Source organism: Lytechinus variegatus, chromosome 3 (assembly GCF_018143015.1).
Source record: "Lytechinus variegatus isolate NC3 chromosome 3, Lvar_3.0, whole genome shotgun sequence".
In the NCBI taxonomy this organism is placed as follows: Eukaryota; Metazoa; Echinodermata; class Echinoidea; order Temnopleuroida; family Toxopneustidae; genus Lytechinus; species Lytechinus variegatus.
The window spans coordinates 1,184,500-1,212,375 of NC_054742.1; the positions used below are offsets into that span (position 1 = coordinate 1,184,500).

The following is a 27,876-nucleotide window of genomic DNA, read 5'->3' on the forward strand; positions in this document are numbered from 1 at the left end:
ATTCTAGTAGTTATTCTGACATGTTTTCTTTGTATGGAATTTGAACTAATTAATTTATTTCACTGGCATTGCAGTGTGGGACAAATTTTAACTAACACAATATCACATGCATGCATGTAGATATTGACCCCTTCCTATTTTACCATCGTGAAATATACAGTTGGTTAACTTATTTACATATGTAAAGCATTTATTCAAATGATGCTTTGAATTTTGTGTTGGATTTTGCATGAGAATTATTGAAATATTTTATAAAAGAAAATCTGCATGGAATTGATTGATTTTTATTACTATTTTTCCATTTCTTTGCAATCTTTTCAGAAAGAACTCTTGAAAAGGAAAAAACTACCCGATATACTTCAAATTTTTTACTTGATTCTTTGAAGTTGCATGAACACCATAGTTTGCATGTTTTTTTTTCTGGGTAAAGGCAGTTTAATTGTTGAGTTTATACTTGACAGATTTAGTGATAAATGTCACTTAATACAGAAATCATATGGATGAAATTTCTGCTGTTAATCATGGCATAAGAAAATTATTGAAAGTAATTGCATGATTTGGAAGAGTGACCTTGTTGGTATGCATGGTCTATGCATGAACTCTGATTTTATCACTTTTTCACAGCTTATAATGGATAATGTGTCAATTACTGTAGTTTTGCTTGAAAATGATTTGATATTCCACTTTCATTAACCTAATATGAATCCAAAGAAAAGTAATCAATATATTTCCTCTTTTTTTAAAGAGAAAGTCGTTGACTATCAGTATGATATATTGTGTTGTGTCAATATTAAAATTTCTGCTTTATAAAAGAGATAAGTAGGAAATTGTGATTTTTAAAATTCTCATCACTTAGTCTGTATTTAGTAAATGCCAATTCTTTATTCTCAAGTTCTGTCAAGATACTAAGAACCATTGCATTGGGAAAATACATCATATATCTGAAAAAAAAATTCATTTACAAATATCTTATTTTTCATTTTTTTTTACCATTGTTGTAATTGTTAGCCAACTTGCTTAAGTTGTTTTATTTCTTTCCTGATGCTTTTCACTTTTCTTTAAACATAGTGGTCATAGATTGGCATTGATTACTCATTTATTTGTTTTGGTATTTTACTTCACCATTTATTCACTGTTGAACGCCATGGTTGCCCTGATTGAACATTGAGTGAATGAATAATTGATAAATGAATGATTGCATTTTCTTCCTGTCCTATCCCAATAGCTTCCTGAGATCAAAGACGGAGTCTTGATTCATGGTCTGTTTATGGATGCTTGCCGATGGGATGATGATAACATGAAGCTTGCAGACGCTAAGTTTGGTGAAATGAATCCACCTCTACCTGTCATGCATATGGAGCCTGAGATGAACTTCAAACCCGATGAAACAGATTATAACAGTCCACTCTACAAGACTGGGCTTAGAGCTGGAACTCTCTCTACCACCGGTGAGTTACTTTCATATAATTTTTTTTTTTTTTTTTAAAGCTAATATCGTTTGTGGCAAATGATACTCAGTCATATTGCATTACAAATAATGTAAATACTAATAAAGTTTCTGAATAAAACTTCAAACTCTGGTATATCATATACACTACTTTGTCAAAATTGATACAATACATTGAGTTCAATTTCTCAGCATAAAAGTTATATACAGTATGTGTATGAATGGATAAGTTAACTTACTTAGACTTATCCATTCCTGTCTACTTTTGACCCCTCCTTTCTCATTCTCCCTCCTCAATCTCATTCTTCACATACTCCCATTAACAACTAGAATTACTATTCATTATCACTTGTAGCTGGACATCTTTTATACTTGTTATTGTTGTTAATACATGTGGGTCCCAATTCCTATCTACAGGTCACTCTACCAACTTTGTGGTTGCTATTCACCTGCCATCAGACCTGCCTCAAGATTACTGGATCTCTAAAGGATCAGCTCTTCTCACTCAGCCACATGAATAAACATTGAGATATTGAAGAACTATAGATATATAAAGAATTAGAAATTGATCTAGTTGCCAAAGATATATACCTATTTAGTCATTTTAGTCAATGATCATAAGATGAATTCCTGGAAGAATGTAAGACTGAGAAGACTGTCAAAGAAGAAATCTGCCGAGATGGAAAGATGCCAGTTGACTGACATTGCATTTTCCAATCAAGTTACTTGCAGTAAATCTATATGCTTGTCAGTTTTATTATTATTATTTTTTTGAAAAAAAAACAGTTTTTAGGGACTTTGTAGGTTGAATATATTACTATAAGAAGGATGAATGTCTTATTGTAAGAAGAAATCGCCTATGAAAACTAAATTTCATAATAGCTGAGCTGTGGCTGGATGAATGTTTTTCTGGAACGAGTTTGGTTTTATTACTTGATTTGGCTACATACAAAATATTAATTGGCTGTAAATGGCTAGTTTACAAACAAACCACTTGTATTTTTTTTATTGAGATCAGACACAAGTTTGATTTATTTATAGAATATACATTTTGGCATTTGCAAAATCAGTGTATTGTGCAATGTATGATATTATGTACTATTTACTATAAACATTACTATCAGATATTATATTCATGTAATAAAAGTGTACAAAATTGTAAAAAGCTACAATTATAAAATAAACTGAGTTTTCTTAATCATTAGTATATATACATATATGTACATATATAAATATAATGACTATCTTTGTTGTATGTAACACTGGAAATTTGGAGATAGTTGATGAACAATTTATTCTTGAAATGAATTGGATTCACCAGTCAATATGTTGATATCTATGCATCATTACCTGAATAATATATTGTCTTTCAGAGGAAATAATGTAAGAAATAACTGCATTTCATGTCCAAACATAATACTACTTTCAATAAGCCATCAGCAAGCAGATATGCAAAGAGCATTGTCTTTCATTTGGTTTCAATTGGTTTTGAATTTCAAAACATTCATGTATTCTTCTTGTACATCAATTGGGTACCAAACTCTTTGGAGTTGATTTTCCTTTTATTCTTCTTTTTAAGAAGTTCAGATGAAGTCTTTAGGAATATGTTGTATGGAAGGTGAAGAAAATCTGTAAATACTGTGAAGCTGACTGATTTTGTAAATGTTTCTTCATGCTAAATGAACCTATGATCAGTTAACTATCAGTTAACGATAGTTAAGCACAGTTAACTATGCTTAACAATGATGCTCGACAAAAGTATAATGATATAAACAATTGATTTGTTATTACTGTTATTATTGCAGCTTAGTTGGTATATTCATTATTACAGCTTTATTTGGGGAGATTTTGTTAAGAATGCATGATGCAAATATAAAATCTAAATTATTAGAATGCTGAATCAACTGCATTTTCCTATATGATTGAAAAGATTTTACCCAATATAGGACCTATGTCATTAACAATTCCCATATTTGTAATTCTTTATGAAATGGGCACCTGGATATTGAATAGTGATAGGAGATATAAAAACTTTTTATGGAAGTTTCACTTCATGTTCTGAGTATTCCAATGGGGTATATATATAGATATATATATATATATATATATATATATATATATATATATATATATATATATATATATTACACCAAGTGATACAAACATGTCTCTGTTGATTTGAACCATTTTTCAATATACGGTCATTCCATTTCAATGTATTGCTAACTACTCTTGTAAAAATTTTGTATATTTCATAACTGATATTGAATTGCATTGAAATTTGATGTAGGAGTTTATTCTTTCATATGTGAATATCTAACTTATTTTTCATACAGAAATGTTCATCCAAATTTTTACGATTCATAATTACTAGTATTGTCTATTACATTTGCGAAATGGTTTCTCTCTAACTAGGACTGGATATCTCATATTGCTCATTTAAAAAAAAAGTATTCTAGATTTGTTATGAAAGCTTCAATATTCATTGATGATTGAATGCAAGCTAGTTTGGTATTTGGGGCAGAATAAGTACTGAAGTCAAATACTTTACTGCACATGTCAAAGGGGGCTTTCCTACCCATATGTATGGATATGTGTGTTTTTTCCTATGTGATGAATTTAGGTTTAAAATGTCAATAAACTCAACACAATACATAATTTATGTATATTTTACTTGTTTGTACATTCCATTTTTCATAGTCAAAGCATAAATATTTATTTTGAATGAATTGTGCCTTGAAAAGCATTGTACTTTATCTGTCCGTCCTTGACATTGTGTATATGTAAATACATACTCTCAACCTTGTGATTGAAGTGTATTCCAAATTAAATGCATATTTTAACAAAATGAAACAATATCCATATGAATTTTCAATTGCTTTTGTTCTTTACTCTATTTATGAAAAGATTGTTTGAAAAAGGTGGCTATACCCGCTTTTTATTGTTGTGAATATTGGGTTGCTAATGTGATAAGTGTAGCAGCCTTGATCATCCTTTTGTAAAAAATGTTCAGTGCCGCATAATTGGAGATCATAATCAAAACAGACAAAGGGGAGAAAGATGCATATGGAGCAAAGCAATGAAACATGTCATGAAATAATTTTGAATTGTGATAGTAGAGGCCCTCATTTTCACCTGATAATACTGAAAAACTTGGAAAACCCCCAATAGAGTCTGAAAATTTGAGGAAACTGCAGCCCATCTCACAGGCAGCTATATATGAAGCTATTTGAGTTAGTAAAGCCATAAATCGAACCTTTCATTATAGGGGCAGGAGAGGGGGACCTTGTGACGACAGTCTGCATTGGCGGAGTGGCCAGGGTGGCCGCACCATTTTGAGACAATTGGGGTGGGGACTGTTAGGCATTTCACGAAAGATATTGATGAGTAGTTTTCTGACCCAGTTGTTTCCATAAAATTTTCTGTCAAATAACAATGTACGGGTATTGTTGATAGGAGAAAAGCAGGTGAGCTTGCATTTTTATTTTGAATAAATTTGCACAATTATTTCAAAGCCCTATAGAAAAAATGAATAAAGAGGAATTTAGAGTGTTTTCTTTTCTGATTAAATTTGCCCTTGCAAAGAAGTTTGGAAGCTGCATCCAACAACTTATCAGAAAAGAACTAGATTTGTGGATCTAGTTCATGTTTTGTGTAGAGTTCTTAGCTGTAAACTTTTGACTGTTATTTCAGTGCAATTGAACTGCAATTATTTAAAGGGGAACTAAACCCTAACAGAAATAAAAGAAAACCGTTAAAAAAACCAAGAAAGTTATATATTTTTTGTTATAATTGTGTATGGGAATTTAAAATTTGGCTGTAAATTTGATGTCATGGTATTGTGAGGTTGAGGGTTATTATTTGCTTCAATAACTTGACTAAAACGTCTTTTTTTCTTCAAAACTCAATATTTTTCTATAATGGCTTTATATATTTGACATTTTTATTATTATTGTAGAGGTCTATGGCTCCGCTCTGTGCCAATCACTTATCAAATCTAATCTCCAAAAAAGATTTACATTTTCAGTGATCCCAATTTTCCAGGCCCTAACTTTCTTATTCCTTTTCTGATTTTTTTCACTTTCATCGTTCTCCTTTCACAAAAAGAATTTATTACAAATAAATAATATAGGATTTGTATAGCACACGTATCCACCGTGCTATACAGGTGCGGATCCAGGCCGGGCCCGTGCCGGCAAAAAGCAAAAAAATGATTAGGGGAAGAATTGGAAAATAGACTTCGCTCGCGCATCGCGCTCGCATTGCCTGTGTAATGAATCCCAATCAAGAGGATTAAATGGCACTTCATATATCTAGTTCTGAAATCAATTTGCACACAATATTTTAGCTCACACATCAAGCTTTCATTATTTTGTTTGATTTACACAATTTGTTATATCAAAATTTTCAGCTCGCGCTGCGCGCTCGCATTATTTTATTTGTGAGAAACCTATCCTCTTTGGAAATTCTTTCCAAAATTTGTCAAAATGCTCCTGTATCATGTCAGTATATCAAAAAATTAAGCTCGTGCTTCGCGCTTGCATTTGATTGTTGGCACACAAGCTTTTTCTTTAATTTTAAATAAAGACGAGCTTAGACCGTCCAGTTTTCAGGTCGGAATATCACCTTCATTATTTAATGGCGATACTTGTATCCTCTTCATTAATCACTTAAAACAGTCCTAATTGAGTCCCTTAATTATCACGTTACTGTAATAAAATTTCGGCTCGCGCTTCGCGCTCGCATTGTTTAGTTGGATACTTATCTTTGTTCATCATGATTATAAAAACTGCTCAGAATCTTCAGTTCTAAGGACTATCAAAGAATTTTTTGCTCGCGCTTTGCGCTCGCATTATACATTAAGACCACATGAGATACCTTATCTTGTATATAACAATAAAAACTAACATATACATGTATTTAAAACTTCAGTCTTTAGTTAGGACTACCCCCTGTAAAAACCAACAAAAAATAGAATTATGGCGGCCAATCGAGAAAAATGTTGCTGAAATATTTTTCGGCCCCCCCCCCCTATTGGTGAAAGCTGGATCCGCCCCTGCTACAGGTGCTCAAGGGGCTCCTATATTACCCCGGCTAAGCAATATAGTCTCCCGGTATAGTCTACCGATTCCGATGCGTACAGCTTTTTGAGGAATTACTTCCTGCCGGTACCCATTTACCTCACCTGGTTTGAGTGCAGCACAATGTGGATACTTTTCTTGCTGAAGGAAAACACGCTATGGCTTGGAATTGAACCCACGTCCACCAGATTAAACACGAGAATCTTAACCACTAGACCACAACGCCCCCAGAGAGTGGGTGGATTTTCCTTAAAGGACAAGTCCACCCCAACAAAAAGTTGATTTGAATAATAAGAGAAAAGTCCAATAAGCATAACACTAAACATCTCATCAAAATCGGAAGTAAAATAAGTGAATGTTATGACATTTTAACGGTTTCGCTTAATTAAAAAAAAACAGTTATATGCGCATTCTGACTGGTATGCAAATGAGGAGACTATGACGTCATCCACTCACTATTTCTTTTGTATTTTATAATATGAACTATTCTAATTTTCTCCTCATTGTCAAGTGATACGATTAATTCCTCCCTGAACATGTGGAATTAGCATTGTTTAATACTATATGGTTCAGTCAAGTTGGTCCTTATTGTCAAATCTATAAAAAAAATGAAATATTGTATAATTCAAACAATAAAAAAACAACTGAAACAAATAGTTAATGATGGACATCATCGACTGCCTCACCTAGTTGTGCATATTTTTGTGAAAAATAAGCTAAACTTTAAAATGTCATAACTTTCTTATTTTACATCTGATTTTGATGAAATTTTAGCACTATGCTAGTTTTATTTGGGTGGACTGGACTTTTAAAGATCGAGGAGTTATTATCATGAATGATTTACAAATCTGAATATTTGCCAATCTACCTTTTTTATTTACAGAGTTTGATCACCTACCGATTTTTTTTTAATTTTTCTTTCAATAGAACTACCGCCGTTTTTATAATAATTTTGATAAATCAACTAACATTTCATGACAATTTCCTTAAATTTTGCACAGGATATTTGTAACAAGATTAAAATCATTTGTATGTATATCTGTTTAGAATTTGAATACAAATACAATTTGGATCTAATCTATATAAATTTACATTAATCTCAGGGGTGGCAATCGATCCTGGGGGCCGGGGGCACAGTGCCCCTTCCCCACTTTTTGAAGCACTGAAAAAAATGCCTATTTTAATGCAAGAAAAATTCCCCTCACGAAGGGGTATACTGAGCCCCTTCGCCAGAGAAGGATCCGTTTTATGCTATTAGCAATTATAAGTGCCCTTTTGCCATCTGATATGTTTCTTGTGCCCCTTTTTCCCAAGGAAAGTGCCCCCTATGAAGTGAAGTGGACCGTTTTATATGTCTGCTGAGCAAGTTGCTACCTTGCTTTCTTGTGAGTTTCCACTTTTCGAATCAATCCCTTTTTACCAAAGAACAGTAATGAGTGCCCTTAGATGTCCTGTGCCCCTTTCACCTGAGAAGGATCCGTTTTATGCCGTTAGCAAGACAGTGCCCTTTGTAAGCCCCTTTTTACCTAAGGAAAAATGGCCCCTCACGATCGCGTACTGAGCCCCTTCGTCTAACTGAGAAGGATCCGTTTTATGCTATTAGCAATTATAAGTGCCCTTTTGCCATCTGATATGTTTCTTGTGCCCCCTTTTCCCAAGGAAAGTGCCCCCTACGAAGTGAAGTGGACCGTTTTATATGTCTGCTGAGCAAGCCCCTACGAACGTACGCGGTCAGTACCCTTGCTTTAAGATACCTGAGAATAGGACCTGTTTTGTGTATTATCGGTGTGCCCATTATTTTGCCTTCTCATAGGTGCCTGTTCTTCATATCAGATAAGTTGTCCTGAAAACCACTCCTTTCGAATCCGATGAGCGCCTGGATTCTTTGGCATCGCACTGCTTCCTTCTGCAAGTGCATATTGAATGAAAAACACTTGTGAAAATAAGCCTTAAATTTTATTGAGTCATGTGAGTGGCCAGATAAGTCATTTTTTTATTTGTTTTAAGATCATGGGCGTACAAAGCGGGGGGGGACCCCCCCCCAAAAAAAAAAAACTCCAAATTTTTTACTGCAGATTTCACAAAATTCACAAAAACTTGCACAAATTCTATCAATTTTACTTATAAATGCAAAGCACCTCAGTGATCACTTGATTTTTTTCCTATAAAGATTACGCGTGCTGCCCCGACCCCCCCCCGCGAAAAAATAAGCATACGGCCATGTTTAAGATAGTGCCCTTTTCAGAAAAAAAATATGCCTTTTTTTATCTCTTCTGACTTCTGAGTATTATACAAAATATGGGAGAATGACACACTTTGATAAAGACTAAAATACCTTCGACATCGACGTAGAGGGCGAAACTCACCTCTATATATCGGCGTCTTTTACTCTGTCCAAAATCTTCAACGTATTTTGGCCTTGGAATTATGCCTGAGGTTGTAAATTTGCCTTCCAAAGCGGAACTTGATGTTCCTGAAGTTCCCCTTACATCATCTGCATTAAAAGCAGGTGCTCATCACTTCGGAAGACAATGTGACAAGGCAAACAAGGTTGGTAAATTTGATCTCTCAATATCTGTTCTGTGTAGCCCCATACATTGTAAATTGTGTTAGTTGAAAAGGAAATTTTAGAACTCAAACTTTCCAAAGTCAAACTCCAATTTCCAAAGACCAAACACAGCAAAGGCAAAGCCATGGCTTTGAACTTTAAAGAACTAACTTTACAAATTTACACAGAGCTTATATATAGACCTATCTAGACCAAAAGCTTCGGTATCTGTTTTGTTGGTTGTTCAGCTGAACTCCGGCGTTGGCTTCACTGTATGGTGAGACTACTACATATCGACTACCTCTTTTGAAACCGACCACCTTGCGCGCGTTAAAATTATTGCGTATTACAAACGATACGCGCAGTGTCCATAGAAACGGTAAGAATTGATTTTACGAGAAAAAAAAGAAGCAACAAAAAGTAAATATTTAGTAGAATTAGGCCTAATCAAAATTGTATTGACCAGACCCAAACCCCGCTGAAAAACCAAGAAATCCGATAGGAAACTGCTTTAGAACAAATATCTGTCGTCAATCGTCGAATCATGTGCCGGAGCTCGCAATGGAAGTAGCGAGACGATCATTTAGCATGTTGACATCACAGAACTGATTTGGAAGAGTCAAAATACTTCGCCACAGCGACAAGAATAGGCCGTAATCTTAGTGTATCGCGGGTGGTCGGTTTCAAAAGATGGGTGCAAATGAGCAAATGTAAAATCGTCGCATTCGTTGTTAGTTGATATATACACTGATTGAATCGGAGTCGCCGTGAGAAACATGGAAATCTGATCTGCTTAATTTTCTGCACAAATGAGATGAAAACTGGGTAAAATTGATGAATATTTTCGCAGATACAATGCTTAGAAAAATATTAGAAGATTAGGTGGTTGATAAGGGGTAGTTCCAACCATACCGTGTACGACTACGAGGAAAAATTTTAAAAAAATGTTAAAAAACTCCTTGAAACAGACGGCTGCCAGCTGTCTAATATAGGCCTAGTCACATATTGTATTACCGGACACTATCATGATTCCAGACGCGCATTTTTGTCATGTTTGTACGAAAACAATTTCGTACCAAGGCTTCCGCAGTTCAATTTCACAGAGCAATAAATAGTTTTTACATAGAAAAATATCATGAAGATTGTAAAATCAAGGTGAAAAATCCACTTTTAGATTTTTATCTACAAAGTGACAGAAAATGCTTGAAATATTATCATATGTACATAGTTTTGCATTAATTAAAGGACAAGTCCACCCCAACAAAAACTTGATTTGAAAAAAAATTATTTTACATCCGATTTTGATGAAATTTTCAGCATTGTGCTTGGCTGATTTTTCTCTATTGATTAAAATCAACATTTTTCTGAGGTGGACTTGACCTTTAAGAATTGATTTTCTGACAAATACGGGCCTGATTGGCCGAATTTCAATCTCCTCTCGTTTGATCGAATGTTGAGGTGTGGTGTGTTAATTGTTGGTGATCTGCGATGTTGTCGGATAGTTCAAGGTATACCGTGTGTGAGGTTTACAGTAATTAAAGCTGTCGACGATCGACAGTGCATCGACAGAAGTAGAACTTGATAAACAAGCATAATATTAGAAAGAGCCATGGAAAATGCAGCTAAAAAGAAAAAAAAATGAGATTAGTTGGCAAATACAAATTTATTACCAACATCTGCTCAGATTCCATATAAAAAAAGCAAACAAATGATATATGAAGAAAAAATCACCCCAATTCTTCATTACATCATTATTAATCAAGAATAACTTCACCCGTCCGGCGTAGCCTTGAGGACTTCGTGATGATATTTTAAAATCTTTTGACAGATACTTCTTCATCACGAAGCCTTGAAACACCTTGCGTACACTCATTCAATGAACAAGGTTATGATATAACCTTGTTCTCATTTACATCTCTATGTGTGGCGAAATAAGGTGGATAATGTTTGGATTATTTTCTCTTTTTCTTTTGGACAAATGCTTGATTTTTTTTATACTGTCAGGTTCCATTACAGCTTTTCATTATATAACTTGGCACTTAAGTAAATTTGAGTCTTTAATTTTTTTTTCTTTATTAAAAATAGAGCTTGAAAATGAAAATTTTCTTGCCATATTACTTTCCACCAATTGAGGGCGTACACAAAAATATGCCCAAAATTCAAGTTTTTGAGCACTCTGGTCAACACATAAACTATTCTAACTTACTAATGAAAATTGAATTGCAACTGTATGGAAATTGATAATTTTGGTCACAAAAGTGATATTTTAATGATTTTTTAAAGTGTGTGCTCAATACAGCATTGGCATACCATAGTGGTACCTGTAGATTCTCCACAGGCAGGATGGTAGCAGTGAACAAGTGCTTCCGTAGGCATATAAGAGACAAATGTAAACAACGATGGATTGAAGATAGAAATAACGTAAATTTGTATCATTCTATTTATCTATACACCTTCGTACATCCAGTGCATATGAAGGTGCAAAAAGATATGTTAAAAAAGGTTAAAAATGAGAGCTTTCTTACCAGACCGATCTCGCTCTAGATCCCTCAATTCATTTGTAAAACAATGCAAATACAATAGGCTTGACCCTTGAACCGCTTTGTCATGACGTACCTTCGATAAGCGATGTTACAAATGCCGTTTGAAGAACAATTTATAAATGAAAATTATTATTTAACAAATGATAAGATTTCAAACTTGATTAGAAATAAGCTTATAATATATAATAATTATTTCTAATCAAAACGACATTTTGTAATCGATTTTGTAGTCGATCCAGGCATAGCCAAGGAATGTCCCGATTATGACACTGAAAATCCATCTGAAACTTTTTGCAATCAAATAGGAGGAATTTGTGACATAATGTAGCCTCCGGCCCCTTAGGCCCTACATGTACATGTATTTCCATTTCAAAAAGCACACAGATGCTTTTCCAAGATTTAAGAAACAGGGTCACCAAAGCTATGGCAATAGTGCACTAGAAATTTAAAAATCTGTTATTTAGTTGGGAGTTTCTTAAATTTTTGTAGAATTTATTATTGTAACTTCAAAATACATAACACACCACAGAAAAAGTAAACTGCATTGAATTTGTGCATGAATGAAGTCAACTGCAATTTCCAGGTCTGCCTTGATCTAACATTCACTTCAAGCAAGAAGTGGGTGCCAATGGCCACTGCAACTTCCAGACATTGAATCCTGCAGTGTTTCAATTCTTTGGCTGAGAGACTGGCCCATTGACATCTTTGTTGTCAAAGTGTAGGTGAGCTCTAATTTTCTTGCACACCTGTCATAATTTTGCTCTCATTTATGCAGGAATTTATGCTGTGCAGGGATGAAGAGAAGGATCCAAGGAAGTGTTTAGAAGAAGGAAGACAAGTCACAAACTGTGCTTTCAAATTCTTCAATCAAATAAGAGCTCATTGTAATGAATCATTCACAGAGCATTGGACCTGCTTAGATTATAACAAGCAAGAATTCAGAAGGTGAGTGAAGTCTTGCTCAAGTCATTCATTTGTGTGTTTAGTATCCATGTGGGTGATACTAATTTAAAATTGAAAAAAAAAGAGAAAAGTTTTCAGAGCTGAAGATGATTAGGACTTTAGGAGAGTATATTTAAACAATAAATAAAATGAAACTTTGGTTATTTTCATTTGATAATCCATCACTTTTTGTGTTTCTTTTTTTTTTCTTTTTATTATTTTTTAATTTCAGTTTGAAGGAGATCATGAATTTTTGTGATGCGAACCATTATAATTGTAATTCTTGTTCTGGATTACTCGCCTTCTTAAAATTTTCTCAGCATCACTTTTTGAAGATTTTGGTGCTAATAAACTCCTTATCTCTCTTTATTTTAGATGCCGTGAAACTCAAAAGAAATTTGACACATGTGTTTTTGAAAACCTGGGATGGGTCAGACCAGAACTTGGAGATATGGGAAAGGTAATGGTTGTTGTCTCTTACATGTAGCTGTTAAAGTGATTTTCCCTTGAAATATTGGTTTTTATTAACCAACTGCTTACTGCAAACCAGTGTTAACTGTACTGAATCCAGTTAACAAAGTTAATTGATAATACACTTCAGAGATGGTATTCTGAGATCCCTTTTATCTCAAATAAAATCAAATATTTATTGTAAAAAACATTTAATTTTAATTTTATCTCTGTAAGACATACCTGTTTTTGAAGCAATATCCAATGAGAAATGCTGTTGTATAGCACTCTCATCTTGTTCAACCAATTAAAATCTGTTCTGCCAGGAGGTGTGGCAAAGGAACAAGATTGCATCAATTTATTGAATTCAATTATACATACACTATAAGCTAACGCATCTTGAAAGAGATTATTTTTAAATAATTCTCTCATATTTTTGTTGATGTCAATATCACATCATTACAAGCATCATTTCAAAGACAATATTAATCAAGAAAAATTTGATGAAATAGTTCCTAATTCTACAGAAATATTGTTAATAAGGTGTTACTCTCGATTACACATAAAGCTTATTCACCTAGAAACATTGCTGAAATGAACATTGCAGAGAGAAAATAACCCCCACACAGGCCACACTATTTCAAGTTTATTTGAACTTTTATTTAAAGTAACATGGGCGCATTAACCGGCGCAAACACATCATTCATGCTTCAATGGTTAGATATGTGATGGATATGTCTACGTACTACACAGGCATTGCTCTGTCGCATATTATCTTAAGATGTGCAAGATGAAATTTATCGCAGATAAAATTTCACATTTTATCTCTCAGAATACCAATTTCATTTTAAGAGATAAAATAAAATATTTTAAAGATAAAATTACCTCAGAACACCACCCCACTCCCAATTTCAATTTTTGGACTGCCATATTCAAATAATCTCCCAAGTCAGAGCAATATTTCAACCCAGATTATACAAAGTATCCTTAATTTGCCTCTTCTAAGTTGCACTGGTAAAGAAATTTCTGTGATAGCATTTGAATAGGGAAGATTCACTTATATCTCGTCTAATTATTTTTGTTTATATATGTGCTTTTAAATATGTTGGGGCCTTTTGATGTTTAACTTAATTAAAAACTTTGAATAAATCTACAAGATATTTTTAGATCACATTGGAAATTTTACATACATTATCATGGTCAACATAAAATCAAGACATTCGAAATCATAAGCAAACAGTGGATCTGTTGAAGATAAACTTCAGATGTGGTTATGAGATTGGAATATAGGAGAAACTGACTAAGGATGTCAGAAAAATTGATAATAATGCACCAAATAAATTGTCATATTCCAGAAGATGCTACCATTTTTGTAACTCCTAACAATGTCCATAACTTACCATTGAATATTAGGGGATGCTCTGGCTATTTATTTTTCTTGCTTTATTACATTTGATAGTTTGACACACATTCCTTTTGTTTTATAGCTATGTGTCATACTCAAAATTAGATATAGAAATGTGCAGTTCATGAAATTTTGTTTCATCATTTGGATCATCGAATAACTATTTCTCATTGTTTTGTCACTTCTAGGTGACTGTTGTGAAGACTGAGAGACCTGTACCCGAATTTGATCTGAGACCGATTCCTGAACCAACACCTCGGCCAGTCCCACCTGCTGATCTTCCTGCTTCAAAGACCGGCTCCAAGTATTTTTTCTTTTGGTAGTGGACATAGACAACTTCATCCACTTGGATTTGTCAGTGTATAGTTTTAGTAGCCATGCATCCATCAGAAAAGGGAAATCTTATGGAGATGCTGTGTGTGAAGCAGAACATATTTCTCTTTTAAAGATATATGTATTGCAGCACAGACTCGCAGCATTTGAAACCATTTTGGCACAATGATCATAATCACAATTTTCCAGTTTTATTTATGTGATTCTAAATTCTGTGTTCTTTTAAGCATGTACAGCAGATTACTGAAAAAATGCCTATGGAGGTTTTGAAAAAGAAAAAGCAAATTTGCAAGTGCATGGCATATTCAACTAGTGCCATGTAATATATGCAGATTTGTGCATATTGTTGTCCTCCTTTGAATGCTTAAGTAGTCCCTTTTCTGGTGGATGATTAATGGTCATCTTTGAAATGTGAATAAAGAGTATTTTATTGAATATGACACTGGTTTACAGTGTAAATTCTAAGAGGATGGGGGTATAATTTGCCAGTGAAATGGCAGTCTTGAGATGTGCCATTTTGTCATGTTTTCATATTATTACTCCAATTTTAGACTTCATGAAATTATTTTGCATAAAGTTTCAAAGAAGATGAAGGATCATTTCATTATGGACATTATTTCCTGAAGTTTATGGTAAGACCCTTATGCAGTGTGTAATATAGATTATATCGTAGACACATCATCTTAAATCAGTCTGTGATTTCTCGGTCAAAACACTTTTTGTCAAATATTGGCCTATTTGTTGACAATAAACTGGAAAATGTCAAATTTAGTTTTGAAGTCATTTTCATTTATGTAGACTTCTCACGTTCTATCCATTGCTTACAGATGTGTGGGTGAAAGGAATGGGTTGGGAGATCAAATTAGGGAAGTGAATCTTAGAGGTGGAGTGAGAGGTTATTATTTCAAATTGATTTTACAGTTCTGTGCAGAGATTATCAACAAAAAGACTTCAAGACATGCAAGTCAGGCAAGAGATGTGTTTTCATTAACCAAATGTCCTCTACTACAAAACTTGTTGACTTCTATTCTTTTTGCCCCACACCCCTCCCCCAAATACTAACCCCAATTTTCACCATTTTTTTTCACTTTTGCATTTCCTGTAAAGACAAAGCAAAAAATAGCAAATCTAGCAAAAATGCATGATTCTTATCGTGAGCAGAGGACTGACTCTCAATCTGAATTTCGTGTTTATCATGACCATGCACGGTTCTATAATATGCAAGTAGTCTCCACTGCACACAAAAAAAATACTATATATTCAAAAAGAACTAAAATAGTTGCTTTACTATTGTACCAAGGAATTAAAGATGAGTAAGGAGAGAAGAGGAAAAAAGAATTAAGATTGAGAGGAAATATTTGAAAAAAAATTTTGATATATGTAATTTGTGATATTAATGAATTACTTTTAAGTGTAGTGTTCAACAAAAATAAAAATGGAGAGCTTGATGAAAATGTGTGATTAAGAAGTGATGGAGAAAAGGAATATTAAAGGAGAAAGCTTGGATGGAGGCATTTCTGAATTAACATTCTGCCCTTTAAACAAATGATTAACCCAAATTTTATTTTACGCTTCAAGTTATAATTCAACTTTCATGCTTTTGCTGAGTTTTGTTTTTCAGAATTTCATGGTTTGATTTCCTTATCATGGTTAAAGGAGGCATGTGATTTCTCATGATCCTTGGTATTGTAGATGTTAAACAATTGTTTCATTTCATAAAACACCATAAAGCATGTAGTCATCTAATAGAATACTGATCAGGGTGATGTTTTTTTTAAGCTACTCATTGATTAAGCACAACTTTATGAACTAACAAGTAACAATTTGTTTAAGTACTATATCAGATTCTCAATCCTTTTTATTCCCATTGACAATGCTTTCTTTGTTTGCAAGCGTCTCAGTCTGAATGAATTTTTTTTCAACATTTGATTAGGGTTATAGGATTGCATTCCCAGTGTTTTAATGACTTGAAATTCTTGGAATGTGTATCTTCTTTAGAAAAAAAATGAACACCACAATTTTGTGAAGTATTTGTGAAACATCCCTAGGTGTATATCATAGCCACTTTCTTTACAATATTCTTGGAAGAAATTTTGTTTTTCTTTCAACAGCCAAATCAGTTTTACTTTCAGACACATCACACTCACAAGTAACAGGTATAATTGTACATTATTGCAAAGCCATTTGAGTCGAGTTTGCTACATTTTCTAGCTTGAAAAATATGGATCAATATAATAAACCTTAAAAAGATAAAGATCCATGTTGGCTGGGTTTGCACTTCAAATTTTAAGCATATAAACAGTTAGCCTTAAAGGCAAATTCAACCACAACACCAAGTTGAATTAGATTGAGAAATAATTTTCATTGTAAAGCTTGTTCTGTTTCTTCTCTATTGATTTAAATTCAAGTCAGTGTTGAGGTAATAGACTTTGCCCGAGAGTTAAACATGTTTTTATATCATTTCAAGCTATCGATAAAACTGAGAAGACAGACTTGTTTTGAATGAAAGTTGCCTACTTAATATTCAAAGGATGGTCCAGGCTGGAGATATTTCTATCTCAATAAATAAAATAAAGCCCACCTAATGAATATTCATGACGATGTGCATGTAACTGTTTTCACAAAATATCTATAAACTTTGAATTCATTAACTTTGTTATTTGTTATCCAATTTTAATGAAATTGTCAGCATTTTGGTCTATGAATTTTACTCTATTTATTTAGATATATATTTTCAGCCTGGACCATCCCTAAAAAAAACCCATTATTTATAAATTTTCTTAAAACTTTAATATAAAAATGCAAGATCATAAACAAAGAATTGAACTTCATTAACAACATTCATACTATCATTGAACATGAAGTTCTGACAAGTATCAGACTATGCTCCCATACAGGTTAATTAATGAAATGCTTCAATACATAAAGCAATAAAAAAGATGCAGTGTCTTCTCATCTTATAATTTAACATGATGAATTTTGTTAGGCTTCAGAATGGAGCAAATTCTTCAGAATGCTCTTTGGAATTGGTCACATTGCAGGGGTCACAGAAGGACACCCCCCAAAAAATAGAATATATATATATCGTCAATTGCTTTGATGGATCTGGGGCCCGTTGCAGAAAGAGTTGCAATCGATCGCAACTCTAAAAATCATGCGCAACTTGATTTTCAACCAATCAACAGCGCGCATTTGGGACTTGCAATTGAGTTTTTGACTTGCGTTTAAACGCAACTCTTTCTGCAACGGGCCCCTGTACCAATGTTTAAAATGGAAAAATTTTAAGGACATTATAAATGTATAATTTTACAGGATTTTTTCAAAGTGTAAAATTATACATTATATATATACAGTGCGTATCAAAAAAAAGTTTACACTTTGAAAAAATCCTGTAAAATTATACATTTGTAATGTCCTTAAAATTTTTCCACATTTTAACATTGGTACAGATCCATTAAAGCGATTGACGATGTAACTGTCGAAAAATGTTTCCGCTTGAATGAGCATCACTTTTGAAAAGTTAGTGAAAAATGATTTGCGCAGAACTTTGAAATTGTTATGCGAATAAAAGTAGACCGTAATCATGAAGAACACATGGAATTTAGCTAGTAAAATTGATGTGAAGATATCTTCTACTTTGTTTGACTTGTTTCCTTGCCCAAAACACTTCGAAGAGTGCATTTCGCCCCACCCCACTCCCCCATACTCTGAGGCCATCGTGACGATATTGGCTTTACACTGAGCTGTGATTTACATGGAATGGCTTAAGCTTGATTTTCATTTTGGTAATCATTGCTAAGCTTGGGAAAAGTGTGGAGAAACAAGTATTAATGTAAAATGAAATGTAAACCCACTGGAGATGTCCGATATAAACTTTTGTTCAGATTCAGTTATGTCCTCAGATCCAGCTGGCACAAATGGGGTAAAGGTTGTGCTTACTAAGTGTTGAAATTTCAATATGGGTGGCAAAATTGTTACAAAATGCTTGAATATATTCATTTTATTTCAATTGACTAAAAGTACAAGGGAAATGTATGATAAATCTTCGTAGGGTAAGTTTGATTTCGCCCTTGGCCCCTTGACACAGCATGAAAACGAGCATTTCTGCGCAGATTTCTGCGAGCTTTACAGAAATGGACAGTGCTCACTCAAGTGTAACATTCTGACAAAACTTACTTTAATTGGATAGATGAGACCCAAACCCAAGATTATAGGTGAAAAACTTACCCACATGTTGTATATTTTTTAATTCCCAGGGCTTTTTCAAAGTGTAAACTTTTTTTTGATATGCACTGTATAAATGGAAATTCATGCTTGAGCGAGCACTGCCCACTTAAACAAAGGGTATGAAAATTAGGGTGGGCCGGAATTAGCCTTCCAATTTCTTTCAGGTTTGTTTGTTTGGTACTTGCAAAGTTGAGGCTTATTTGGTGAATTAAAGATCAATTGTGATCATTTTTTTTTATAGTTTTTTTCGTGTTTGGTTTACAGATGATAGAAAAGTCTGTGAAGCAATATTGAAATTCCTCTGTACATACACTGTATGTACAACTGGTTAAACTGCCTAATGGTCTATACCTGCCTCATTTACTTCCTGTGAGGTCTCATCCAAGATGGTCTAATCCTACAAGTTCATTTCTTACCCATTTGATATAATTGCCATTAAGCCCATTCACCTGTTTGTCTAATTTCCAGTAAGTCTACACACATTTCCTGTAATTTCCACTTGGTTTCAACACAACTTTGTCTGTGTGGTAAAATGAAATATTAAGAAATTTTCATTTGATAAAGTAAACATAAAAAAAGTTGAAATTACACCAAATTGGCATTAGACTAAATGAAATTTAAATAAAGTGGGTATTCGACTAATTAGTGTAGTGTGAACCAAATGGCAGTTAGACCAAATGATTTTATACCAAAAAGGTTTTAGTGTATGCTGTATTAGACCACATGAGGAGTAGAACCCCTAAGTAAACCAAATGACTACAAACTGTCCAACCAATCTGTCTTTACCATAACCTCTGACACTTATGATTATCATTTGCCACATGGTACTGTATTAAAGACTCGAGACAATGATTTTAACTGAATTCATTGACCTTTAATGAAAAAGGAAACCATATTCATGTACCAACCTCTGGCTCCAATTTACTGTAACAAAGCTTGACCTGTTGGTTTATGGGGTTTTTTTATTCTCTTCTTATATAACTGCTCCATTTTGATACAAAATTTCCAGAGACTTGGTAACCAAAGAATTTTAAGCAGTCCTGAGCAAATCAGATTGCAATATACATCTAGTTTGCATCAAGGATATGCTGCCCCAGTTTTATGGAAAAACCCCTCAAACTTGCTTAGAATCATCAACACATAGGTTTTAAATCTGCTCTTGAATAAAATGTATCTCAATTCAACTAAGTTAACTCTGAAACATTAACTTCCCTTTATTTCCTTTTGCTTTTAAAACATATAGGGAATTAATAATGTAGTGCTATTTAAGAACCTATTTGCATATTTCAAAGGCCATCATTATCAGGGTCATGGTGGCGAGCTGTATCCTTGAAATTTAAAATATCAAATTCATATTCACTTGGTCATTTGAATTAGTTCCTCATACATGTACAGTATGCTTACATAATTTGAAATTTTTATATTCCATTAAAAAATCAGGAAAATGATGAGTTCTAGTTAGACACTAAAAAAGTGCAATTCAGACAACACCCAAGAAAGTTTACCTTTCTCAAGACAGTCCTTTTAACCCTAATACTCCCAGGGGGGGGGGTGCCGTAATGCCCCTGTGAAATTTTTGTCAGTACTTTCTAATGCCTCAATATTTCAAAATTTCTCTGATAATTCCTGGACATTTTTATACCAAATGTATGACAATCTGACCTACTGTGCAGGTGTCAGATTACGTTTACCGAACACGTTACAGAAATTTCACTATTTTTATTTTCTTGTTATGACTGTGTATAACCCTATGGACAAAATCAGGAGCTTTTCCAATTGATGAAATACTTTCTAGTATCGCCATTGTCTCAAAGAGTGTAAATCATTACCAAACATTTGCACATACACACATCCACATTCACATATACACACCAATGCATCTGAAAATGCTTGATGAAAAACAAAGAAATACATAATAAATTGAAAAACAATAAAATACATAATAATTACCACAACCTATCTTTCTTTCAGGAATTGATGAGGGAGTTATGAAAGACATTTCTACCAAACATTGTTATTCTTGAGACTTTATTTAGTGAGAAATACCAAAATCTAGGACTTATCGGGTAAATTAGCATAAATTATTTTTTTTAAGTGAAAGGACTTTCGTAAATTTAGCAATAAAACTTTGTTGATTACATAATTCTTGACCCTTGTGCAAAATTTTTAGGCAATCGTGTGACCCATGGCCAAGATCTCAATAACAAGCTTTGAAATAACTAGAGTATTAGGGTTAATCATCATTGTAAATGTTGCTATTGGTCCTTCCAAACCTTGTCCACCCCAGCTTAAATTTATAAGAAAAAACAAATTACTATAGTAATTGGATGTAAAATAAGATAGACATGGCTCTTCAAACTTTCATTATTTACACAATAGACCAGCAAATCATTGGTGGGGTGCAAATGAGAGAGCTCAGCATGTAACATTCTTGCTATTCAGTTCATATTTCATGAAACACTTCATGTTCTGAATAAGCTCTTAATTGAATAAAAATAGATTGCTACATTGGCAATTCCATAGTTCAAGAAGGAAACAAACTTTATTATGAGAAAAATATTTAAGATAATTAATGAGAAAAATTGAAATATTTTGTATTTCAATGAAAAAAAAACCATAACAGTGACTGGGTGATATAATAAAATCCCTCAATTACTTACTAAGATGTGAAACTTGAAATATAAATTTACATCCAAATTTGATGAGTTTTTTGTCCTGCTTGTTTGATTTTCTTTACATATTTAAATCTACTTTTAATTAGGATGGACTTGGTATTTAAGATGTTTTTGTACAAGTGTAAAAAGTGTAAATGTCACACCAAAGGGAGGTTACACAGTTCTCAGGGCTCTGAAATTTATTAATTTCAAATACGTGTTTTGATTTTTTTTTTTTTTTGAGGGGGGGGCTCATCTTTCATGGCATCAAAGGCCCAAACACAATAGATTCAGTGTGTACAAAGAGTAATTACGCACCCTCTTCTCAAGTTTAGCACAACATGATGTATTAACATCATCCCTCAGAATAATCATCTTTTTCAAAGTATGCTATAATCTTATTGACAGTCTCGGGATCCAGGCTGCAATCCATGAGTTGTTGTCTTGATGCTGTAGCAACTGAAGATAAATTGCCACATCCTTGCTGAAGCACCATGCATTGTTCAAAGTAGTCAAGGATCAAAAGATACCCTCTTAATGAAAGACAACAAAACTAGAAGCAGTTTTTGCAAGTACATGATACAAAAACCTTCCGTATTAAATCTTTCCAATGTTTGTGGTCAGATATGGTGTAACAAAGCCCAACATTGTGTACAAACATGGTGAGATAAGTTACCTCACCTATGCTTACAAACAGGCATTTACAGACTTCATAATTTTTCAGTGTCCACAAGGTTGCACAATATAACTAATAACATCATCATAATATCATTATGATGTCATGGCTAATGCTAATAAAGTGTCAATTATTTTGTTTAATTGTCATGAGGCAGGTAGAATAATGTCAGAATTTTGTCTGCTCAACTTTTGACAAATTTTGATTTGACCTCCAAAATATAAAATCAATCTTCTCTGAATTTAGCAACATTTCCTGATGCCTCTTACAGACTATGATCAAAAGAAATGTTGCTGACTTGCTGAATGTTTTCTTGCCATGTTTTAACAAGCCTTCAATATTTTGGTAAGGATATGATGATGATTTAGACCCAACTGGGAAAGAATGTTTAGAATCATCTGAGCACTGTTCTGCCGTGATAAGATAGCATCCAGACGAGACCTAAGGATGTTGCACGTCGGTGTACAGGTTGCCTGCATCATGATTACAAATCGACACATTTTACAGGTTAGAATGTAGTTATCAGGCATATTGTGCCCCCAGAAGTTATGATTGAAGATATTATACACAAATTGACACTGAAATATCGTCTATCTGATTTAATAATGGGAATTGGTTAAAGAGAACAAATATTTACTCTCTAAATTTGCCACAACATAATACAGCCAAGGATTACGATACCATAGATAGATGTTCAATGAAGTGGATTGTCAAAGGCTCAAAATCTATCGTTCTAAACATTACCAGGTCAACTAGTAAATCTATTATACTTTGTGATTGAACACCTTCCTCTCAAAGTACATTATGAACTTTTGTATGATGGGGGGGGGGGGGTGGAGATTTACCTGAGCAATTGTTAGAATGGTTTGCAAACATTCACTGTCATTATGTACTGGCAATATTCGGAGGTTGTGATCTATGAATCTGTAATAAAGAAGCAGACATTTACATACTGTCAGTAGTCAATGAAGGCAGGTGTATCTACTTGGCTAGTCCACGTCCTGGACAATTTTTATTGATTGGGCAAACCAGGGGCAAATCCTATCGGACCGTACCGGTACCCCCACGCGCACACATAACCAACACACACACACACGCCCTCCACTGATTCACTTACCCCCAGTGATTCACCTAACCCACTGATTCACTTTCATATGACTACTAAGGGGTGTGTGTATGCATGTTATGGGGATGTAGTGTGTTGGGTGTTTTTGGTAGTCATGTCATACAAACTAACAGTCCAGGAGGTGGACTACTTGGCAAGATCCAATATGTACTATCTCTTCATATAAAAATTACTTCCCCATCTAACTAATTTAAGACAGTTTAGAAAATAAGTTAGTGTCACATAATTATTGATTTCATTTCTTTCACCCATAACAGTGAGATTTATTTTCATAAAAAAAAATTTCACTTACAAACATCAGAAATACAATTGCAAAATAATTGACAACTTGATTATAAACATTTCTTTCATTTGCCTTTTCTTTAGACCCTTATTGATTTCATTATATGATGATGTTCTCTCACCTGGTTTGTATAGCTGATATGATAGCCATCTCATGGGGTCCATGGAGAGCTGATGTCAATACCATATAGCTATTCCTATGAATTTGGACAAATTTCTGCAGCCTGAAAAAGGAGCAAATGATACTGATATTGGCATATGAAGGGAAAATATTAGACATAACATATTACTACTTTAAACATTAAATAACTATGGACAGTGGCGGACCGTGACCCGGAGGAGACAAAGCATTGGGGGGCACAGCATTGTTCACAGACAATGCAGGCCCCCCCCCCATGCTTTGTCTCCTCCGGGTCACGGTCCGCTACTGACTATGGAAGAATGTTTTGGTCTTACATAATGGATACATTTTTATTGATTTATGCATCCAAGTTCCAATTGCATTAACAAGAAACTGATCTATGCAGTTTCAAAGAACAAAGTGAAATTATGATAATCAGGATCTATATTCTATAGATCTATTCAAATTACAGGATCAGGAAACAAATTCATCTTAAATTTGTCTTGAACATGAAGAATTCGTTGATAAATATATGCTCAATAATATAGAAAATATCAGGAAATCTGAAAAAAAGGGTTTAAACTGGAAACGGAATAATTTATGACAAATCATTACTCCTTATCAGAATTCATGAACTAACCTCTGTAAGAATTCATGGTCCAACTGTATTCTGCCTGACTTTGGTGGCCACTCTAAAGATGTTTTCTCAAGGGGTACAATGAGAAAGGCCACAGAAGATAGAGGAAAGATGATGGAGGAAGATACAGTGGTGTCACTAACTAAAAAGATTAGAGTATGCAAGTGTTGATAAGATTAAACATTCACTAAAACACAGTCCAAGTAGTTCATAGTCATAGTAACCGTGACGAACCATGTTAACTTCATGTTTGGTATAGGTCCTAAATGTATTTGATTTTTTTTGCTGAAAGTGAGTGGTAGTATAGGTTAACTTGTTCGAGAATCTGATGAGCGCCATCCTTTTTGGGGGGAGGGGGTTCTTAATTTACCCCCCTCATAAAATCCTTGATCCACGACTGATTTTATATATCTGTAAAAGGGCTTAGACAATCGCTCTTGCGATCATTTGGTCACAATATATGTTGCACACAATCGCAACGGTTGAATGCAGTGGCATCGCCAATTGTGAAAGGGGCGAAAGAATGCCTTTGAGCTGGTGTTTATGAAGCGTTTGGATTAGTGTCCAGACTTTGAAACAGAGAGTCATGGGTTAGAATACCAGCCATGGAATAGAATGCTTCAGCAAACATTGATCCACAATGTGCTACACTCAACACAAGTGAGGAAAATGGTTTGTGGAATTAATTCCTGAAAAGCTGGGGGCACTGGATTCGTCAAGCTTAGCCAGGTAATATAGGGGTGCCTTGAGCACCTAACAAGTAACAAGGTGGATATGTGCACTATACAAATACCCTATATTATCATTTTTAGAGTTTGGGAGATCTGAGCAACAACCACCTTGCACAGTCACAATATCTTTCAAGTTTCATTTGAAAAATGAGTTAACATCTTCTGTAGATCTAGATTGAGTCTAAGTGAGATCCCAATTGCGGACAACAAGCCCACATTATATTTGTTTTGATTTTAGATACTAGCTAGAATTACCAGTGTAGGGATTTACAATTCTGACACTCTCCCATGTCCCCATCATGACCCCATCACAGACATGACTATACAGTGCGTATCAAAAAAAAGTTTACACTTTGAAAAAATCCTGTAAAATTATGCATTTGTAATATCTTGAAGATTTTGCCACATTTTAACATTGGTACAGGTCCATTAAAGCAAATAACGATATAACTGTCGAAAAATATTTCCGCTTGAGTGAGCACCACTTAATTTTGAAAAGTTAGTGAAAAATGATTTGCGCAGAACATTAAAATAGTTATGCGAATAAAAGTAGACCGTAATCATGAACAACACATGGAATTTAGCTAGTAAAATTAATTTGAAGATATCTTCTACCTTGTTAGACTTGTTTCCTTGCCCAAAACACTTCGAAGAGTGCATTTCACCCCACCCTACTCCCCCACACACCGAGCCCATCGTGACGATATTGGCTTTACACTGAGGTGTGATTTACATGGAATGGCTTAAGCTTGATTTTCATTATGTTTATCATTGCTAAACTTGAGAAAAGTTTGGAGAAACAAGTATTAAATGAAAAATGAAATGTAAACCCACTTTCAATGACACAAACTTAGTGAAAAAATGCTGGAGATGTCTGATACAAATTTTTCTTCAGATTCAGTTATGTCCTCAGATCCAGCTGGCACAAATAGGGTAAAGGTTGTGCTTAATAAGAGTTGAAATTTCACTATGGGTGGCAAAATTGTTACAAAATGCTGGAATGTATCCGTTTTATATCAATTGACTAAAAGTGCAAGGGAAATGTATGATAAATCTCTCGTAGGGTAAGTTTGATTTCGGCCTTTCCCCTTGACACAGCATGAAAACGAGCATTTCTGCGCAAACAGATTTCTGCGAGCTTTACAGAAATGGACAGTGCTCACTAAAGAGAAACATTCTGACAAAACTTTAACTTTCATTGGATAGATGAGACCAAAACCCAAGATTATATGTGCAAAAATCACCCACATGTTGTATATTTTTAAATTCCCAGGGCTTTTTCAAAGTGTAAACTTTTTTTTGATACGCACTGTATAGGAAAGGTGGAGTTGAATAGTTCAGAAGAAAAACACACCTGGCCTCTTTCCCATCCACTCAAGTCTCAAAATTTTTAATTGTTTGATTGTACTTATGTATTTGAAATAAATATTTATCACAAAATTTGCACTAACTTGTTTTGATCTGACTGTACATGTTCATGCGAATATACTGATTAATTCATATACCAAAAGGCCAAACACAAATGAAAATTCTGCCTGTGTCAAAAGTGAATGGGGAAAAAAGACACCTGGGGGCCGTTTCATAAAGCTGTTCGTAAGTTAAGAGCGACTTTAAGAACGACTGGTGATCCTTTCTTACGCGCTAAACCATCACCTATGGTGTATACCATTTACCAAAAGAAAGGATCACCAGTCGTTCTTATTTTACGAACAGCTTTATGAAACACCCACCCGGTGTGAGAAAAAAATTTGATCATGTCATGAAAACTCCCTATTTAAGATTGAAGTTCTTGGTAGCTGAGGTTAGACCTAATTCTAGTTAATGAGGAACATATTTTGTCCGATAATTCTGGTTTAGGCAAGGCCTACTTGGACTTGGAGTAACATTATTCAGTATCAGTTGTCACTCTACTGTAAAAATAATCAGACCTAGCCGAGGCTCCTAGCTGTAGAGAATCTACTGTCACTGATTTTAATTTAGACTTGTCGAGACGTAGGCCCTAGATCTAGATCTTACGTTAAATAGACAGGGACAGGATGTTTAGAATTAGATCTAGACCCTAATTTTTGTTAATGTTAGTCTCTAACGACGGGATTAACTATCGTTACTGGGGATTCATTAAAAAATTTCTGACATCTTACTAATATCAATCATCTGTATTGCCTGGTGAGTGGACTGGAGCCAACGCAGTTCAGCGGAACAACCAAGGCTGAAGCTCATTTGGGGTCTATTCTACTCTAACTAAAGTAAATTAACAACAGTACCGGTAGATCTAGATCTTAGTTACTAAGTTTAGATCTAGGCCTATACTAGATCTGACTTCGCAAGTGCTATTTAGCCTGTTTTGACGTTATTGACTTACCAAACAGGCCTAGGTCCTACCAACTACTAGGCCTAGATAGGCTAGATCTATGCCAAATAGTACCATGACATGTTTCAATGTTAACGTTAACTTCATCATTCGTGTATTTCAATACATAATAACTTACATCTAACTTTGTGTCTTTGAAGGAGAAGTGTAGAAATATCAGTGTCTTTTAGAGTTCCATTGACGACTACAGGCCATTTAGGAGGAAGGTTTGAAGTAGCCTTTCCCTTGGCCGCCATATTTTGGATCATCACACCACCCCGTACACACGTGCACATGCGTGATGCCATGTATACGCGTTCTAG

General features: G+C 34.2%; 3 protein-coding genes across 3 annotated transcripts in view; 2 read left to right on the forward strand and 1 right to left on the reverse strand.

The window, feature by feature from the left end:
- Positions 1 to 3,530, forward strand: part of LOC121409928 (dynein heavy chain 6, axonemal-like) — a 55,536-nt gene extending 52,006 nt beyond the window's left edge. Inside the window, exons 72-73 of the mRNA XM_041601714.1 lie at positions 1,226 to 1,448; positions 1,865 to 3,530. Coding sequence (XP_041457648.1) covers positions 1,226 to 1,448; positions 1,865 to 1,968 — 327 coding nt within the window. The 3' untranslated portion in view covers positions 1,969 to 3,530. The remainder of the gene's footprint in view (positions 1 to 1,225; positions 1,449 to 1,864) is intronic.
- A 5,343-nt stretch (positions 3,531 to 8,873) lies between these two features.
- On the forward strand, positions 8,874 to 15,449 carry LOC121409929 (NADH dehydrogenase [ubiquinone] 1 alpha subcomplex subunit 8-like). The gene is made up of 4 exons (XM_041601715.1): positions 8,874 to 9,078; positions 12,395 to 12,564; positions 12,937 to 13,021; positions 14,605 to 15,449. The coding sequence occupies exons 1-4, from the start codon at positions 8,956 to 8,958 to the stop codon at positions 14,737 to 14,739; spliced, it is 513 nt and encodes a 170-aa protein (XP_041457649.1). The 5' UTR covers positions 8,874 to 8,955; the 3' UTR covers positions 14,740 to 15,449.
- A 7,180-nt stretch (positions 15,450 to 22,629) lies between these two features.
- Positions 22,630 to 27,810, reverse strand: LOC121411941 (protein SPO16 homolog). Its single transcript, XM_041604853.1, has 5 exons — positions 27,693 to 27,810; positions 24,476 to 24,614; positions 23,837 to 23,938; positions 23,152 to 23,230; positions 22,630 to 22,779 (listed from the first exon to the last, which is right to left on the reverse strand). The coding sequence occupies exons 1-5, from the start codon at positions 27,808 to 27,810 to the stop codon at positions 22,630 to 22,632; spliced, it is 588 nt and encodes a 195-aa protein (XP_041460787.1).
- Positions 27,811 to 27,876: the final 66 nt, after the last annotated feature.

Excerpts from the sequence above, each read along its gene's own strand:
- LOC121409929 (XM_041601715.1), top strand. The coding sequence starts at position 8,956 with ATGCCTGAGGTTGTAAATTTGCCTTCCAAAGCGGAACTTGATGTTCCT. Across the intron at positions 12,565-12,936 it reads AACAAGCAAGAATTCAGAAG|ATGCCGTGAAACTCAAAAGA; the intron begins GTGAGTGAAGTC and ends TCTTTATTTTAG. Across the intron at positions 13,022-14,604 it reads AACTTGGAGATATGGGAAAG|GTGACTGTTGTGAAGACTGA; the intron begins GTAATGGTTGTT and ends TGTCACTTCTAG.
- LOC121411941 (XM_041604853.1), bottom strand. The coding sequence starts at position 27,810 with ATGGCGGCCAAGGGAAAGGCTACTTCAAACCTTCCTCCTAAATGGCCT. Across the intron at positions 24,615-27,692 it reads TCAAAGACACAAAGTTAGAT|TTAGTGACACCACTGTATCT; the intron begins GTAAGTTATTAT and ends TAATCTTTTTAG. Across the intron at positions 22,780-23,151 it reads CCATTCTAACAATTGCTCAG|GCAACCTGTACACCGACGTG; the intron begins GTAAATCTCCAC and ends ATCATGATGCAG.